General features: G+C 52.7%; 1 protein-coding gene across 1 annotated transcript in view; it reads right to left on the bottom strand.

Annotated features, from left to right (window-relative positions):
• Positions 1–1,633: 1,633 nt before the first annotated feature.
• The window catches only part of ACTN2 (actinin alpha 2), a 37,015-nt gene continuing 19,920 nt past the window's right edge, over positions 1,634–18,728 (bottom strand). The window contains exons 9-22 of the mRNA XM_015562330.1: positions 17,738–17,823; positions 14,648–14,740; positions 13,214–13,444; positions 12,091–12,238; positions 11,597–11,747; positions 10,984–11,092; positions 9,741–9,881; positions 8,720–8,902; positions 7,845–7,979; positions 7,539–7,718; positions 6,599–6,786; positions 5,531–5,573; positions 4,567–4,725; positions 1,634–3,566 (exon numbers count right to left, since the gene is read on the bottom strand). Of these exons, the coding sequence (XP_015417816.1) occupies positions 3,408–3,566; positions 4,567–4,725; positions 5,531–5,573; positions 6,599–6,786; positions 7,539–7,718; positions 7,845–7,979; positions 8,720–8,902; positions 9,741–9,881; positions 10,984–11,092; positions 11,597–11,747; positions 12,091–12,238; positions 13,214–13,444; positions 14,648–14,740; positions 17,738–17,823 (2,006 nt within the window). The 3' untranslated portion in view covers positions 1,634–3,407. The remainder of the gene's footprint in view (positions 3,567–4,566; positions 4,726–5,530; positions 5,574–6,598; positions 6,787–7,538; positions 7,719–7,844; positions 7,980–8,719; positions 8,903–9,740; positions 9,882–10,983; positions 11,093–11,596; positions 11,748–12,090; positions 12,239–13,213; positions 13,445–14,647; positions 14,741–17,737; positions 17,824–18,728) is intronic.

Genomic DNA, 18,728 nt, shown 5'->3' with positions numbered 1-18,728 from the left:
ACGTGCGTCCCGGAACCGGCCCCTCAGGGTGTTTCTGTCGCAGCTGAGCATCCACGCGGAGCTCCCGCCCTGGGGCTGTGATTGGTCTGTGCGAGCTCTTCGCGGCCTCATTGGCTGTCGGTCTCAACCAATCGCCTGAGGCTCGCCCCAGGGTTCTCTGGGAAATGTAGTCCAGTCCTCGCGAAGCTTCAGGCACCTCCGCACTCGGACCCGGAAGTGCAGCCGCGTGGCGGCTTGGAGCGTGGGCTGTGTGGGGAGCGGACACTGGCTCCGCGCTGCTGGCCCCGCTATCCTGACCCCTAACTGCTGGTCTCGCAATGCTGGCCCCCCACTATCTGCAGCTCAGAGCTGGAGCTTGAGTGGAAGGCCAGGCGCTATGCGCCTCCCGCTACAGCCTGGTGCTGGGCGAGATCCATGTACGGCACTTATAGACAGAAAGCATTTACTGAGTCCTGTGTGTCGGACATGGGAATGCAAAGACAAACTGCCTCCCACCCCGACCCCCACCTGTCTTAGAGCAACTCACGACCTAGCTAAGACTAATCATGGAGCCCACGTACAGTGACAGCAAAGGCAGAGATTGGGGTGATGCGCCTACACACCAAGGAACCGGGGATTGCCTGCAAACATCAGAAGCTAGAAGAGCCGGGAAGGATTCTCCCCTGTAGATGTCAGAGGGAGAAAGACCCTGTTGACACCTTGGTTTTGAACTTCTAGTTTCCAAACCTGTGACAATACATTGTTGTTTGAGGCCACCCATTTTGTGCTACTCGGTTATCGTAGCCCTAGGAAATAATACAAATGCATCTGTAGTGGATGGGAACACTGCAAAAAAAGCCTTTCCTCCCTGTGGGAGAGAATCTATTATCTTATTTTGGTGCTAATCAGCTAGCCCACTCAGCTCATCCCACATAAACCCATTGTGTAGAGATGAGACCTTCAAACAACTCCTGGGTTTTTTGTTGTTAATCCTCACCCAAGGATACTTTTCCCATTGATTTTTTGAGAGTGGAAGGGAGGGGGAGAGACAGAAACACCTATGTGAGAGAAACACATTGATTGGCTGCTTCCTGCATGTGCCCCCACCAGGGCCAGGGATTGAACCTGAAACTGAGGTACATGCCCTTGACCGGAATGGAATCAAACCTGTGACCCTCCAGCCTGCAGGCCGACCCTCTATCCACTGAGCCAAACTGGCCAGGGCCAATTGGATCAACCTTAATACCTCATCCCAAATTTACCCCTTATCCCCTCGCCCCTCCCAAGCCAGCCAGTTTCTAATTCTTTTTTTTTTTTTTATTTCAGAGAGGAAGCGAGAGGGAGAGTGAAAGAAACATCAATGATGAGAGAGACTCATTGATTGGCTGCCTCCTACATGCCCCCTACTGGGGATCAAGCCTGCAACCCAGCATGTGCCCTTGACTGGAATCGAACCCAGGACCCTTCAGTCTACAGGCCAATGCTCTATCCACTGAGCCAAACCGGCGAGGGCCCATTTCTAATTCCTTATGGCTGCAAATAGTTACCCAATGGAGAGTTTTTAAATATGATGGCAATTTTAAGTGAGGAAGTTTGTGGTTAACCGAGGAAACGGGCTATTCTTTGAAAAAAAGATAAGCATGGATTCTTTTTCTTTTATAAATTAAGTTTAATGGATAATTCAGCTTCAGAAATAAAAATATCTTCTAAGATGAGAGTATAAACATGTTTATTAAGTGTTTTTCAGAGTTTATCTCCTTTCTTCATTTATTAGCAGATAGTACATCTATCCTCTTGCCTGAATATTGTAAAGCAATGAACATTTTAGGCAGCTGAGCTACCTGTACGCATCCTAAAACACCCCAAGTCCCCCTCATGGCCTCAGAGTCAGAACGACTTCCCAGTGTTTCCTTAATGTTTATGGCTGGAATATAGCACCTGCTGGAAATAAGGAGTCAGAGTTCTTCTACTTATCACCCAAAGTGTTTGGCATGACACACAGGGACTCAGGTATTTCAGGAACTTGCTACCTACCAACTACTTAATAAAATGAAGCAAGTGAAATTTTTAAAGGTTAAGGGTTCTACATGGGCCAATGCAGTAAAAGTAGGAAGTTACCAAACAAGGTATGAATGGAAAATATCACATTTCCAGTTGTTGGTGGCAATCCACCAAAAATCTGAGAAAGCAGACCGTGGGCAACAGGCACAGGGCTGCTTTCCTAGTAACACTTGAATTGCTGTTGGCAACAGTTTTTTGTTTGTTTATAATCCCTTTCCTGATCATTAAGGACTCAGATGTAAACAGAATTCCTGCCTTCTCTACAAGCTGTCAACAGGATGGAAAAACAGAGGGGGAGTTATAGCATAAGGCAGCCCAAACATTCGAACAGATGAACACTCAAGAGAGCAGAGGATGCTGGGAGCATGGGGTGTCCTCCGTGGCAGGGCCTCAGGTGTGGAGACGGCCAGACCCAGGGCTCAGCACCAATCGCAGTGGTGACCGCACGCTGAGTGCTGGCAAAAAACATCAAGTCGTTCCTACTACACAAAAAGCATCCCCCCAAAATATGTAAAGGTCTGCAACGCAAGCTCTACCTCTACTGCTGCTAAGAATGAGTCCTTCCCCACTAACTCCTCCTGTCCAGGTCAGAAAGTCAAGGGCTTAAGGCGCTTACCTACAGTCATCTCTTCCAAACCTGTGCTAACAAGCTCTAGGAAATGCACAGAAACCTGGATTCAGTACGTGATCCTAACACATTTGTTTTTCCTAGTGACTACAGCTTCCTCTCCGGCAAGCAGACCGGCTTCTGTGATTCCTGAGGTCTCTACTTTGGACGATAAATAAGGCATTGAAATCCACTAACTGGACGGCGTAGTCCTAAACAACGAAGAGCTGACTATAAACTCTATTTAAAAGTTTTAAGTACTAAATATATTTTGGGTCGTCTGGTTCCATTCCCTGGAAGTTCTGTTTCACAACATTAAATTCAACTAAAGAAACAATAGTACTTAAATATCGCTAATCTTTGGATGAGAAGGTAAAACACGAATATCCCAAATATATTCCCCTCACGATAATCACATAAGCCTATTTAAGCATATTTTTTAAAAATATGAAACATTTACCAATTTTTTTCTTCCTGGTCTCAAATCTTGGGTATTTGGGGATTTCCCATTTTGTCCTTTTCTCCTGTCCCTAGATCCTCATTTCATACTACTCAAGGAATTTGCTTTGTTTGAGCAAAGAAACAAACCAAAAAACCCTGATCTCCCATTGCATTTAGCTAACAATTCCGAAATAAAGAAACCTATTGATGAAGCACGCTATGTCATAAACCATTACTGAGCCGCAAAATCTCTCCCTGTCCCTTCCCTTAACCACGCTCGTCACAGTCTTTCGCTGCTGCAGGCGGACCAGCGTCAGGCTCACAGGTCGCTCTCCCCATAGAGCGCTGAGGAGAAGGCCGCGTAGTCCAGGGCGCCAGGCACTGCACCCGGGCCCTTGTAGGCTGGCATGCGCCCCAGGCAGTACTGTGCCTGGTCTGGGGGCAGCTCGCGCCGCAGCTCCTCTGCCAGGATGTATGGCTGCAAGAGACAGAGAGGGGTTTGCAAGTCAGTCGGGGAAACCCTGCAACAGGGGTGCTCATGCTGATGCAGGGTTGGTTCAATTTAAAAAAGGTTACAGCCCTCGCTGGTTTGGCTCAGTGTCGAGAGCATCCGCCTGCGGACTAAAGGGTCCTAGGTTCAATTCCAGTCAAGGGCACATGCCCGGGCTTCGGTCTTGATCCCCAGTAGGGGGCGTGCAGGAGGCAGCCGATCAATGATTCTCTGTCATTATTGATTTATCTATCCATCTCTCCCTCTCCCTTCCTCTCTGAAATCAATAAAAATATATTTAAAAAATAATAACAAATAAAAAGGATTAAAGGCAGGCCGTCTAATGGGCCTGCAGAGCGAGCTTACACCTAAGACCGCTCCTGCAGGGCAGTGGGTCTCCCACTGGAAACATTGCCACCAGTATTTCTCAAACTGAGCCACTGGGGGAGGGATAAATACTGTGACCTCAAGTTTACTGGCTGAACCAGTAAAACACACACCAAAAAAATCCCCTCCAAAGTACACACTCCTGGTTCCTTGCATGAAACTCACTGAGGCCCAAGCACAAATTTCAGGAGCAGAATGTCTGTTTTTCCTGTTCTGGGCGAACCACCGTTTACCTGCTGCTTGCTTTCTTTCTTCTTCTTTTTTTTAATGTTTTTATTGATTTGAGAGAGGAAGAGAGAGGGATAGAGAGACAGAAACATGGATGAGAGAGGACCATTAATTGGCTGCCTCCTTCGCATCCCCTACTGGGGGCGGAGCCCACAATCTGAGCATGTGACCTGGCCAGGAATCGAACTGGTGACCTCTCGGTTCATGGGTCGACGCTCAACCACGGAGCCACCCCAGCTGGGCTACCTGCTGCTTTCTGAAATCAACGCTGATGTGGTACAACACGCACTACTACCGTACTATCTTCCCTTGCAATGTCGTTCCTGTTCTTATGAGAAAAATGCAGACGCATTAGGAATCTGTCCGTGCAGACCTTATCGGACGCCAGGATGCGGAAGGAGGCGATGACCTGCTCCGCGGTGTCGGTGTCGGCCGTCTCTCTGGTCATGAAGTCGATGAAGGACTGGAAGGTGACGGTGCCCTGGCCGTTGGGATCCACCAGGGTCATGATGCGGGCAAACTCGGCTTCACCCTGCGGCGAGGTGGCAAGGACACGTTGGCTTCAAGAGCACACAGCTACGCACAGAGCCAGTCTGTGCTCTCACCTGCCGCCCTCCAGTTCCTTTGGGCAGCGGGTGAACACTGAAGTACCCTGCACCCCCTGCAGTCTTTGGAACCAACGTCACTCCACCCAGTGACTGGAACAGCGGCTGTGGCTTTACGCCTGAGGCTCCTGAATCCCCTCCACCCTGGGGCCCACACTCCTGCGGCCTGAACGTAAGAGACTTCAGGGAGAGAGCTGGCCCTTTCCCAGGGGACAACAGAGGAGCGGCATGCAGTTTGGAAGGTGGCTCTCCAGGCTTTTCTTTTCAAGGTCAGAGAGGAGTCAGGGCAGCTCACACTGAGAAGCCACATCAGTGGCTCCCAGGGGAGTGAGGGGCCACAGGGAAATGCAAGGCTTTCTGCGCTGATTTACTACTAAACCTTTTTACTTTCTAAAACGTTAGAGGGAAAAGCACTTAAAAATCATGAGGATACGAAAAGCCACTGAAGCGTACACTTTAAACAGGTGAGTTGTACAGTGAGTTATATCTCAATAAAGCTGTTACAAATCACCAGGAAAGCTTAATATCTGAACAATGACTAAATACAAATATAGATTCTGGTTCGGCGAAATTGCTTTCAGATAGTAGCAGGCAACCTTCAGAAAGATTATCCTATTCAATGAAAATGGACTCATCCCCAATGTGCCACCGTGCTTTGGGGCAGTCACCTCCTGTAATATATACCCAAGTTCAGCAAAACATCCCCTTGGGGAAACCTCCACTTCTGCTTACCAGGTCGTAGCCCATGGAAATCAAGCAGGCTCTGAAATGGTTTCTAAACCAGGGACAGCGGTGGGAGAGGTGGTGGGAGGGGGTGGCAACAGACAACAAAGAAAGACCACACACTGAAGAACGCCATGGAAGGAAGCGCCCCGTGCCGCTGAAAATGACCCGTCAGAAGCTGACTATGGCCACCCACTGATGGCTGAGCAGAGCCCACCACCACTCTCAGGCCTGGGCCAGGATGGTTTTTATTTTCAAGGTCCGAGAGGAATCGAGGCGTGGCCCTGCATGCAGCAAACGTGGCCTCAGCACAAACCCCGTAAGGCTCCACGCACGGCCACTCACGGTGGACAGGAGGCCAGGGCAGGACACAGGGCGGCCCAGCCTCCACGGACCAGGTGGCTGCCCAGGCCCTATCTTGTCAGAGATGACCTTTAGGTTCAGCCCCGAAGTCCAGAATGGGGTGCCTTGCTGCCCGGGGCACCTCCAATTCAATGGCACCCCCTCTCTTAAGGCTCAGAACTTCCAGGTCATTTTAAATCTTTCCTTTTCCCTCCACCCCCAAATCCCATCGCTAAATGCCAGATTTTCTTAGAGAGAATTGGTTTTACTCAATACTATTGAAATCAAAATACACTTCACTTTTTAGATGCCTTTACGATGAAAATGCTCACCATTTTGTTGGTGCATTTTCCTTAAAACATCTTTAAGAGTCGATTTTGTTCATTAAAAAGGAAAATTAAGTTTTATATGGCAAAAGAACAGGTTAAATTTCTATCAGGTGCTTTCACCTAAATAGTTCCTGAGGAAAAGGTTTGAAGTCTCTAGAACCACACTTTGTTAAGGACACACATTCGCTTAGAACAAATCTAGCTTTGCTGTCACGTACAAAGGCGTCCACCGTCACCCCCATCGAACAGCACACAATCCTAGACGCCGTGGCCGGGGCAACGTCAGAGCTTAGCACCCGTCACCACGGTGGCTGTCTGCCTTTGGCATCACCACCCCTGCCCGTGACCTTCTAGGGCCTGAAGACTTAAGCGAGCGGCATGGGCGTTCCCTTGAACGTGTCTGGACGTCCCCAGTGTTGCCCTGCAAAGAGCTGGAGGGGGAGGTACCCGGTCGAAGTGGTTGAAGGAGGCTCTGAACTCGTTCATCTGCTCCTGGGTGATGCCCTTGGCGTCCCTGGTCAGGATCTGCGTCTCCACCTCGTTGATGGTCCTGGCGATGGTCGTCAGCAGCAGCTCCCACCCCACGCGGATGTGCTGCCGGGAGAGAGGAGCCGTCAGCTCTGGGCCTCTGGCCTCCCGGCCTCCTCGAGGGAGAGTCGGCCCAAGGCGAGAGAAGCAGGGCTGACTCCCAGCTCCCTACGCTGCTCCTCTCCACTCGCCCGCTTTCTGCAGGATTTGTAGCGGGACATGCTCGGAAGCGAGGGCAGGGCTCTAACAGTGACATTTGTAGATAAAATATACAGTGGGCAGTCTCTCTGTCACTAGAATTATCTTTCCATGTCACAAGGAACAGGAGGGCCCCGGATGACACCCACGGGCTCCCAGGGCGCTCGGATTGGTCAGCTGGGGGAATGTGATGTCTGGTCCTCCCTCTGAAGCATGCAGTGAGCTCCCGCTGTGATGGTGCTGCTGCTGCGGACAATGGGGCAGTGCCTGCTGTGGCCCACAGCCTTTTTTTAAAATATATTTTTATTGATCTCAGAAAGGAAGGGAGAGGGAGAGAGAGACGGAAACATCAATGATGAGAGAGAGTCATTTATCAGCCACCTCCCACATGCCCCTGACTGGGGATCTGCTCCTGGTTCCCAGGTATGCTCAACACTGAGCCACACTGGCCAGGCTGGGTCACAAGCCTTTTCACAAACGTGGAGGAGAGACTTAGAGACCTCCACCTCCTGTACTTGCAGGACTCAACAGGAACCGATAAGCCGGCATGGGTGAGACCCAAGTGAGCCGGTCACAGCCAGGGAGGCAGCACGGGTGGGGGCAGAGGGGGTGGTAGGTACCTCCATGGTGTAGTTGGTGTGCTTGTTGTCGAAGACCAGGGCCTCCTGGATGAGCTGGTGGTCGCCCTCCAGCTTGTCGATGTTGTTCTTGTAGTTGATGATGTTGTGCTCGTACTGCTTCAGCTGGTTCATCTGGTCCTCCAGGGCCCCGGTGATCTGGATGGAGCTCCGGGCAATCTCCTGGGACAAGCACAGTGGGGACCAGGTGAGCAGGTCTGGCCCGCCCCCAACCCGGAATCGGGTGCAGCGCCAGCCCAGGGACTGATCCCCCGCCCCGTCGGGCCAAGCTCGGAGGCGCCGCCCTACCTCCATCTTGTTCTGGATCCAGGGCCCGATGGCGTTGGCCTGGGCGGCGGGCTGGCGGCGCAGGCGCTCGTTGGCGTGCTGGCGGGCCAGCTCCTCCTGCAGGGCCTGGTCTCGGATGGGCACCAGCTGCTTCACCTGTCAGGGCCCAAGGGCAGCAGGGGTCAGAGGCCAGCTTTGGTCCAATGGGAGCGACCAAGAGATGGGGTGATGGTCCGACGTGTGGGGGTGGGAGCAGAGCGGGGGAGAGGAAGGGGAGAGGGAGTCCCAACTCTGAGACTAAAGGGAGAGCTCATTCTGGCTGCGACTGCCACCCATGCCTAAGACTGGGTGGGTGTGCGTTGGGGACACGGGGCTGAGTGGGTGGGTGTCAGGGACACTGGGCTGGGTGGGAACTGTGCTGGATTTTAACCAGGAAAATCAACTTTTCTTAAGAATGAGACAAAAGGCTCAAATAACCCTATTTTCACGCTCACTGGATTGGAGGCAGCAAGTGAGGAGAGTATTTTAGTTCCCAGGAACAGTTTTCTAAGCAATTTTCTGAACTGAAAAGTCACACACCTGTGGGACATGCTCATCCTGTATTCTGAAAATTCTGGAATGGCAAGCCGATGGCACCAAACTTTCAGCTGCGGTTTTAAAATAGTTAAAACTTGTGGTCTTGGTATCAGATTTTCCTTCAGGAAAAATCCTCTCTACTTTCCTTACAAACCTCAGAAGTTGCTGAATAGCATTTAAGAACTTAGCATATTTTGTCGGTGAAATTTGGGGTAAACGATGCAAAATCAGGCAGTCGCTCTCACTGCCCCGGGTTGTTATGTCTGCCTCGACCTTGGCTTCACGCGGCCCTGGGCCCGCACACACGCCCCGCCGCCCACCTTGTCCCACTTGTTCCGCAGCTCGTCCATGGTGACAGTGCTGTAGGGATTGCTGGAGCTGATCCGGATGTTGTAGCTCTGAATGACCTTCTCCACCTCGTTCTGGATGGCCATGATGGACTGCCGCTCGCCGTCCGCCTCGGGCAGCGTGGCCTTGAACTGCTCGTGGGCCGTGATCAGACTCTGACCAGAGACACAAGTGGGAAAACCGATCTTAGGTCATGCGAATGTCAGTGTTCCATGTTCCCGTCTGCACACGCATGAATGCCCGCCTGCCTGCCTGCCTTCCTTCCTTTCTGTTTTGTTCATCCTCACATGAGGATATTTTTCATTGATTTTTAGAGAGAGTGGAAGGGAGGGAGACAGAAAGAAACATCGATATGAGAAAGACACACCGATTGGTTGCTTCCTGCACCCACCCCAACTGTGACCAGGGATTGAGCCTGCAACCAAGGTACGTCCCCTTGACTGGAATCAAACCCGGGTCCCTTCAGTCTGAGGGCTGATGCTCTAACCACTGAGCCAAACCAGCCAGGGCCATGAATGCCTTTCTCCCTGCAGGGATCTCTGGAGGAAAACAAATCTGAATGCTTCAGAAAAGCTATTTTGTGCACAAAAGTCAAGTTCTTTGAAATGGAAAAAAAAAAAGATATCATGGTGACTAATCAACGGCTACAAATCCAAAGTCTTCAAAAACAATGTTCCCTTTTTTAAGAAAAATCATATTTGCTTCCATTATTCCCACCCCCAGCTTCTATGTAGGTGTCTCTCTCTCCACTGAGGGTAGAGCTTAACTTCGCGGCCCTGAGGACCGGTGTGTGCCTTTGACGTCCCACGACAGGAGCCAGCACTGCTGCCTTCACACCTGCAGACCCCCCGGAAGCACACCCCTCACTCCCCAAGGAGGAAAGGCACAGATGGGAACTATTTCCCTTCAGGCACCATCAGGCCTCCTGCATCCCACAGCAGCCCCCTCGGGACAAAGCTACCTGCTGCCGCGCGAGGACGGACGGGTCCCTACCTGGATCTCCTCGATGCTGTGGACGATGAACATGTCCTGCAGGTCCTCCATGGCGCCCTCCATCCAGTTGTTGAACGGGGCAGCTCTCTTGGCAAACTCCAGGTGCAGCTGGTCGATGGTCTCCAGCAACTTCTCGGTTCTCTGGAGATTGGACAGAAAGAAGCAGGCGCGATCACAGATCCGATAATAATGATAAAAAAAACTGTCTGAAAATGTGCATATCCATTCCAGAGCCACACACGATTCCCTGACATTCTGGGAATCACAGCGTTCTCCTTGTTAGCGTGTCGACACACAAGATTAACCACCGTTCACATCATCAGGCCGAGCCTGGCAGCTCTCTGCAGTGTCTTCTCAGTCAAAGAAGGGTTTGGTGGCATCCAAAGCAGCCTGGTTTGGCCCTAGCTGGTTTGGTTCAGTAGATAGAACCTCGGCCTGTGGACTCAAGGGTCCCAGGTTTGATTCCCCATCAGGGCACATGCCGGGCTGCGGGCTCGATCCCCAGTAGGCAGCCATGCGGGAGGCAGCCAATCAGTGATTCTCTCTAATCACTGATGTTTTTCTCTCCCCCACCCCTCCGCCACCCGGGTCTCCCTTGCTCCCTGAAATCAATAAAGATATATTTAAAAACAAAAACAACAAAGGAGCCTGGTTTGAAAGTACTTAAGAAATCCACGACATGTCACCTTTAGAAAACTGAGATGCCCTGCTTGGTAAGTCAGAAGTGATTCCCTAACCACGTTATGTAACTGAAAATTCAGGGCAGTTTCCCCGTGTCAGTCCACAGTCACAGAGAGGATGCCTTTCCCGAAAGTCCCCACCTCGTGGAGCAAGGAGGACAACAGGTTATTTTATAATTTTTTATATTTTAAATATATTTGTATTGATTTCAGAGAGGAAAAGAGAGAGAGAGAAACATCAATGATGAGAGAGAATCATGGACCGGCTGCCTCCTGCACGTCCCAACTAGGAATCAAACCATGACCTCCTGGTTCATAGGTCAATGCTCAACCACTGAGCCACACCGGCTGGACCCCCTGATTTTTTTAAAAAAATATAGTACAAAACTCCCAACTTCCCATTTCCCTTTTTTTCCTACTTATCCTACTCTCTTTGGAGGCTCCTTGCACCGGACAATCTGCTTTGTTTTATACACATAGTAACACAGAAAAGTAAGGAATCAGTGACAGGGACGTAGGGGAAGAGTCTGAGTTCCACATCCCGGGCAGCGTAGAGACCTCACCTCCAGGGCCTCTCTCCGCTTCTGCGTAAGCGTCCCCAGCCTGTCCCACTGGTCACAGATCTTCTGGCACCTGTCATTGACGTTCACCGCGTCGTGGTAGTCCAGCTCGCTGTTCAAAGTGAAGTCAGAGATTAGCGGTCCCAGAAGATGGCAGGAAAAATGAGCAGAGTCCAGATAAACAGGGTCCCTAGGCCTGGCCGGTGCTCAGGGCCGATCACGCTCCCTGCCTCCCCACTTCCTCCTTCCCTCTCTCCCTCAGCGCCCTGCCACAGCCGCTGGTCGCCCGCCACCTTCCGCGCTGCCCCCTGGTAGTCAGCGCACGTCACAGCAAGCAATCGAGCCATCGAACTTCAGGTCGAAGTCCCAAGGGAACAATTTGCCTAGTAGCCTTTTGTTATGTAAAGGAGGATTTTTAAAAGATCTGGTAGAGTTGGCAGGTATTTCAGGGTTTTGTTAATCGTCACAGGACGATCCCACCCCAGATTCCTCCAGCTTCGCTCTCCCTAAACTCCGGACAGGAAAGGAGACCGGGCAGGACTCCTCCCTGGGGAGGCTCCGGGGAGCCCTTCTCCGTCCCCACACCCACGGGGTGGGTGTCCACGGCCACACGTACTTGAGCTCCTGCGCGATGGCCGCGATCTGCTCCACGCGGTCCTGGTGGGCCGCCAGGTCGCTCTCAAAGGCCTCGTGCTTCCGCAGCAGGGCCCGCACCTCGGTCAGCGTCGCCGACTCATAATCCTTCTGCAGCAAGATCTGCTCTTTGCCTGCAAAGGTTGGCACAAGAGTGAGAACAGGCCTATGTCACCGGCAGCTTTTTGGTGCCTGCGAAGTTAGGGAATGAGCAGAGGTTGTGGCATCAAGCAGAAAAAGGAGGGGAGGACAGGAGGAGGCCAGGCCCTGCATAGGCAAGTGTGGGAGGAACGCATTTCAAGTGCCATTTTGTGAAGAAGAAAAAGAAAAAAATTCATGATCTGCTCCATTAGGAAGTAAGAGGCTTAGTGCGAGGGAGCAGAGCGGAGAGGCCAGGATGCCCCAGCAGGTCCCGCGCTCGGGGCGGAGTTAGCAGCTGCCCCTGAGGCTCGGTCCAGGCCCAGCCAGGCCGCTCACCGTAGGCCCAGGTCTCGTGGGTGGACGCCTTCTGCCTGAACTTCTCGGCCAGGTGCTCCACGCGCTCCAGCCTCCGGATCTCGTTCAGCAGCCACTCCTCATAGCCTTTCTCCGCCTGCTCCAGCCGCTGCCAGGCCCCGGCGATGTCCTGGGGAGGGGGGAGGGGGAGGACAGGGCAGGCCCGGTGGTTACACTCCGGCCTCCTGGAGACCCCTGTGAGCCCCCCCACACTTCGCAGCTAACGGTGTTCCCCTTCCCTTCCCTCACCTCCCACCCCCCAAATAAGCATTCAAGTGTGTTGGCTTCCGAATGTGTTGTTATTGCCCAGGCCTTTTAAAACGAGTACAGTTGTTCTCATGAGTGAGCAAATGCCCGGTGCTTCTCCAGATGTGGACAGAGGCCACGGGGCTTTATTTTCTGGCCAGAAGACCAGGACACCTCAACATGACTCAATTGCAGCAACTTTGACTCAGTGACTGGGCTCCGCCAACCCTCTGACCGCCCACTGCTTCCTGACATCACACAAGTGTCGGGCATGAGCCACAGACTTTCTATAAGAGGAGCAACACCCAGAAAGTCCCCATCCCCGGGCAGCCTTCCTGATGGGCGAGAGAAAGACAATGAATAATTAAACCGTTCATGCCTGAGTTGTGCGCTGGATCCCCAGTGTGGGTGTGCAGAAGGCAGCCAATCCATGATTCTCTCTCATCTTTGATGATTCTCTCTCTCTCTCCCTCACCTCTTCCTTCCTCTCTAAAATCAATAAATATCCTATATAATAAAAGCCTAACATGCAAATCGATGGAACAGCTGAACAACCAGCGGAACAACCAGTTGCTATGACACACACAGACCACCAGGGGGCAGATGCTCAACGCAGGAGCTGCCCCAGCCTGCAGGCCCCGGCCAGCCAAGGCGATTGCCCCACCGGTCACCCCGCAGATCAGCCCTGATCGCCGGCCAGGCCAAGGGACCCTACCCGTGCGATTTTCGTGCACTGGGCCTCTAGTTACATACGTGTGTGTGTGTGTGTGTGTGTGTGTGTGTGTATGTTGTTTTTTTTTTTTAAATGACGTTATGCTCATTAACTGAGAGGACGGGACGGGAGGAGGACGGCACTCACCGACACCATCTTGCCCTCGGAGGGCATGAAGGCGGGCCGGTTGCTGATGCGCAGCTTGGTCTGCAGGGTGTTGAAGTTGATCTCCAGCTGGCACTTCTCCTGCACCTTCGGGGGCTTGTGCTTCCGGCGGTAATCCCGGAAGTCCTCCAGCTTCTTCTGCATGGCCTGCATGGTCTTCTCGGGGGCCCGGTTCTCCAGCCAGGGGATGGTGCGGCGGATCCACTCCAAGAGCTGTTCCCAAAACACAGGCACACGGCTACAAACACCGGCAAAACAACCCGCTTAAGGGGACCTGACAACATGAAGACCTGGGGGGGTGAAGGGGTGGGGAGGAGGGCCTGGGAGGAGGGGTTAAAGAGGAGTAAAATGGGAGATATCCGTAATACTATAATACTATCAACAATAAAAAGTATTCTTTTAAAAAGGGGGGTGGATGAACGTAATATTCCTATAACAACAGAATTGTAAGGCCCGACTGACAGGAGAGGCCAGACATCTTTGGGCATGGATGCTCACGTCAGCACCGCTCCCCCTCTCCCCACCGCCCAGGCGGCCACCAGCGGTCACCCCGACCACCACACACCAGCAAGAACTCAGAGTCAGCACGAGTCATGTTTCACAAATGTGTGACACTCACAGGAAACTCGGGGACCAGACACTAGCAGACAAACGCTGGATGGAGCTTTCAAATGAAGTAAAAATAAAAACGAACAAAAAAATGTAGCGAAGAAAAGTGGGTTTCATGTAAGCTCCAATCTAATGAATGCAGTTGCTAGACAAACGTATTGTAAATCTGGGACGGACTCAATGCCAAAGCCTACTTCAATCTGATATCGAGCTTCCGGGGAAATCCACACGATACAAGTGAAAATGGAAGTGAACGCCTGAGGACCGAGTCCATTGCTTTGAATCACCACCAGAATCTTAGAAATGGGCTGCTCAAAGGCCACTTAGAAATGGCAGCAAATGCCCGGCCGGCGAGGCTCAGCGGTTGAGCGTCGACCTAGGAACCAGGAGGTCACAGTTCGACTCCTGGTCAGGGCACGTGCCCGGGGTTGCGAGCTCAATACCAAGTACGGGGCGTGCAGGAGGCAGCTGACCAATGATTCCTCTCATCACTGATGTCTCTCTCTCGCTCTCGCTCTCCATCTCCCTTCCTCTCTGAAATCAATGAAAACATATTTAAAAAAATAAAAAAATAAGCATGCACGCCTCTGAGCTCCGCGGGCGGGCTGCCAAACCCATCAGGGTTCCCTTGGTGCCAGTCACTGCGTTGCTTCAGACGAACCACCCCTGAGTTCAACTGCGTCTCCCTACGTTTACTCTGTCCGAGATGAAAAAACGCAGAGAGAACCACATCGACCACCCGTGTCCCCCTCTGGCCTCACGCGCTGGGTGGGTGCGCACAGGGCGGCGGGTCACCGTTTCCTTTACCTCACTCGCTAGCCTCTCATATTCTTCCATCAGCCTCTCATTCTCTTGATTCACAGCAAGAACCTTACATATCCTGTTAGCCGCTGTCTCGGCCTGTAAAACACAATCGGTAAACGGGACAGCTCTGTCGACAGGACGTGCACATGCAGAACGGAGCGTGAGAGGGACGGAGGGCGGAGGGGGGAGGGGGGAGAGGGGAGGGGGCGTGTGGTACACGGCACGCAGATTCCAGGTTAGGGGGGAGCCAGGCGGAGGGTTAGGGCTGCTCGATGCTATGAATCGTTTCACACCTTTTTGACAGTTTTCACACAGACTTATAGTACAGGGCAGGCGGAATATACTGTAGGGAACAATGGGGAGAAACCATTAGCGTAAACGCACGCTTTGTAAAACATCAAGCAAGTTAGTAACAGAAATACGCGGGTGGAGGAAACCTACATCCAAGGTCCCTGAATGTCTGTCTGAGCTCACTCCTCACATGCTGACCTTGGGACTATGGGGGTGAGAACCCCTAAATAACATTAGCCTTTGGGCCTGGCCAGTGTGGCTCAGCGGTTGAGCATCGACCTATGAACCAGGAGGTCACGATTCAATTCTGTCAGGGCACATGCCCGGGTTGCGGGCTCAATCCCCAGTGGGGGGCGTGCAGGAGGCAGCCGATCAATGATTCTCTCTCACCATTGATGTTTCTACTCTCTCCCCCTCTCCCTTCCTTTTTAAAATTAATTAAAATATATATTTTTTTAAAAAAGAAGAATAGTATTGTGCCGTTTGGGCCTCCAGGACACAGCCTGTCCCAAAGCCTTGCCTCTAGACCTCTAATACAAGCTGGTCTCCGGTAACTCTCACGTGCTGGTGATGGTCCGAGAGACACGGCAGCAACACAGGCTTTGTCCATCCCCGTCTATCAGGGCTCTCCACGTCCAGATGCCAGAGGTGAAGGGGCCGGACACAGAAACAGGTCAACATGGAGAAAAGGGACGCTGACCACAATGTCCATCCCTCGGGATTTTTGTCTCAAGGAATGTGAGGGGTTGTTTTTTTTTGAGCTTCTATTACAATCATCCTTTGCCCATTTCCGTTAAAATGGGATCCGTCTGGACAAATGTTAGGACACAGCCCTGAGCAGCGAGGGCCGTTTCGAGCCGTTTCTAGGAACCGGGGCCCGGGGAGGCATGCGGGCTCCTGACTGTGTGTCCTGTTCACAGCTCAGTGTCCATGGCGCCTGCTTTTCCTAAAGCACAAACGTTTCCCACAATTCAGTAATGACATCAAAGTGGTGTCTTAGAAGGAGAGACAAAACACTTCAGGAATGGCCTAAAGTTAAAGCTGTTAAAAAAAAAAAGGCATTCACAGTTTGGAATTAGGGCAACACAAGCACTTGGAAAGAGACCCAGGTAGATGTGAAGTGTGCGCACACACACACGCACGCACGGACACGCATGCGGAGGGCAGCGCGGCCCCGTGGACGCGTGCTGGTACCTGCTCCGCGCCCGCGAAAGCATGGTAGAAACAGGACACGTACGTCATGATGGCCCTTTCGTCCGGTTTGGGGGTGTTGACAATGTCTGAGGGAGGGAAAACAGCACAGAAAACACACACACACACACACACACACACACACACAGGAAGAGCAGAAGCCAGGGTGAACAAGAGAAGGACAGTGGTTCACACCCACAGGTTCCCTGGCTCTGGGCCCGCACCCCAAGCCTCGCATGGCACCGAGATGGTGCAGGAGCGCAATGATCTGAACCTTCGTTTCCTAGGTGATCAAACTGAGGGCTTTTCCCTCCCTCACCTTCAATGGGCTTTTAAACGTGCAGATAAGGCAGACTGGCCAGCGTGGCTCAGGGTTGAGCATCCACCTATGACCCAGGAGGTCAGGGTTCTATTCCCGGTCAGGGCACAAGCCCAGGTTGTGGGCTCCATCCCCAGTGTGGGGCATGCAGGAGGCACTGGTCCATGATTCTCTCTCATCATTGATGTTTCTATCTCTTTCTCTCCCTCTCCCTTCCTCTCTGAAATCAAAACAAAAATATTTTAAAAAAATAAAAGTGCTACAAGGCATTAGTGTGGGAGCCATGTGCTGTGCTCAGAAACAGAGTGAGCGGCCGCTCACTGCCACAACCTTTTGACCAGGCCAGGCCCTCCGCCACTTCTGCCCGGAGGGACGTGGGTCCCTCTGTGATACCCTGGGAGCAGCAGCAGAGTCCCTGCCCATCTCTGCACCCCACCCACCCCCTCCGCACCCCTACAACGGGGTGTGACCGGCTCTGTGACCGGCCTGCTGCTGCGGCGATGAAATTCACCGGACAGGCCTGTCTTGTGATGCCTCCACACGTACTTACCACGCGAGTTACAGAAATCCCCAAGGGCCACGACACATCAGAAGAGAAGGGTGTACGTGGCTTGCACACCCACGGCTCTTGCCAGCATTTGTATTAGCTGCCGAATTAACCATCAGGAAGAAAGGAAACAGAACCGTGGCAATGCCAGATTTGCTGACTCACTTTTCAACTTTAAACTGAGCTCAGCCCGGCCGGCGTGAGCCAGGGGGTCTCGGTTCGATTCCCGGTCAGGGCACATGCCCGGGTTGTGGGCTCCATCCCCAGTGTGGGGCGTGCAGGAGGCAGCCGATCCATGACTCTCTCTCTCTCTCAACACTGATGTTTCTATCTCTCCTCCTCTCCCTTCCTCTCTGAAATCAATAAAAACATATTTTTTAAAAAAAAAGAAAGAAACTGAGATCAGTCACTGGACAGAATGAAGTTAAAAAGACACCCGGTGATTCCGCAACATGAAACCTAGTCCGACCTAGTCACTGGGTTTGCAGAGGGCACTGACGGAGAGGACGAGGGGTTGTGTCACGGGATGGAACCTTCCGGAAAACAACCATGAACGACGGCATGCTGGCGCACAGACAGAAAGCAGGTTTCCAAGAAAACTGCACTGAAAAAAAGACACACAACGGCCGCCTCGGGGCCGGATGGGCCTCCGTCCTCGGAGGAGAGGGGAGAAAAGAGAAAGACGATGGAAAGAGATGGAGACACAGAAGGTGAGGGGTGGCGGCGACCGGCTTTCCGTCCTCACCTTCTGGGCACCGGCGAAAGCGTGATAGTAACAGGAGACATAAGTCATTAGGGCGCGCTCGTCGGGCCGGGCCGTGTCTACCACATCTGCGTGGAGAAAACAAGGTTAACTGCCCCCGTGCCCCACAGCGGGCTCCCCCGAGCCGCCTCTGGGGGCCAGAGCCGGGGACCTTCCCTGCACCCCACACCCTCACGTCCTGGACACTTGGGCTCAAATCAAAGACGTCATCCCTGTACAGGCACTGCCCCGCGCACGGCTGAGAAGCGCCAATGGAAACGAAGGGATGGCCGAAGGGAAGGGCACCCGCTCAGAGTCGGTCACGTCCACGGCCTGACTGGGACCTGATTCCACAGGGCGCACATGGCGACGGCCCCAGAGACTCCCATCGCTGTGCGCGGGGCGGCCGGGTCAGAGACCCTTCTGCAGGTCCATGCAGAACAGGTGCGCCCGCACACCTAGAGCAGGGACCAAACTCGAGAGGTTTGTGGAGGAAACCAGGGAAGCAAGGTTCATGCCCTTTTAAAAGCATGAAGGCAGCCCAGCCAGCGTGGCTCAGTGGTTGAGCGTTGACCTAGGAGCCAGGAGGTGACGGTTCGATTCCCGGTCAGGGCACAGGCCCAGGCCCAGGTTGAGGGCTCGATCCCCAGTGCGGGGCGAGCAGGAGGCAGCCGATCCATGATTCTCTCTCATCGATGTTTCTAACTCTCTCTCCCCTCCTCTCTGAAATCAATAAAAGTACATTTAAAAAATAAAATAAACATCAGGACAATAGGAAGAGGCATTTCTGCAGCTTGTATCGCAGATGACAATTCCAATGAGCCCCCAGAAAATTCCCACGTGGGGTGCAGAGACCAGCACACAACAGGCGGTCCGGCCAGCGGCTGCCGGCGGGATGAGTGAGCTGGGGAGGGGCCAGGGCACAACAGGACAACACGAGCAAGCGGCAGGAGTAAGAGGAGTCAAGTCCGAGGGTTGGCGGCTGACACGAAGG

Source organism: Myotis davidii, unplaced genomic scaffold, assembly GCF_000327345.1.
Source record: "Myotis davidii unplaced genomic scaffold, ASM32734v1 scaffold174, whole genome shotgun sequence".
In the NCBI taxonomy this organism is placed as follows: Eukaryota; Metazoa; Chordata; class Mammalia; order Chiroptera; family Vespertilionidae; genus Myotis; species Myotis davidii.
The sequence above is the reverse complement of the archived record's forward strand: the minus strand, read 5'-3'. Positions and strand labels throughout refer to the sequence as shown.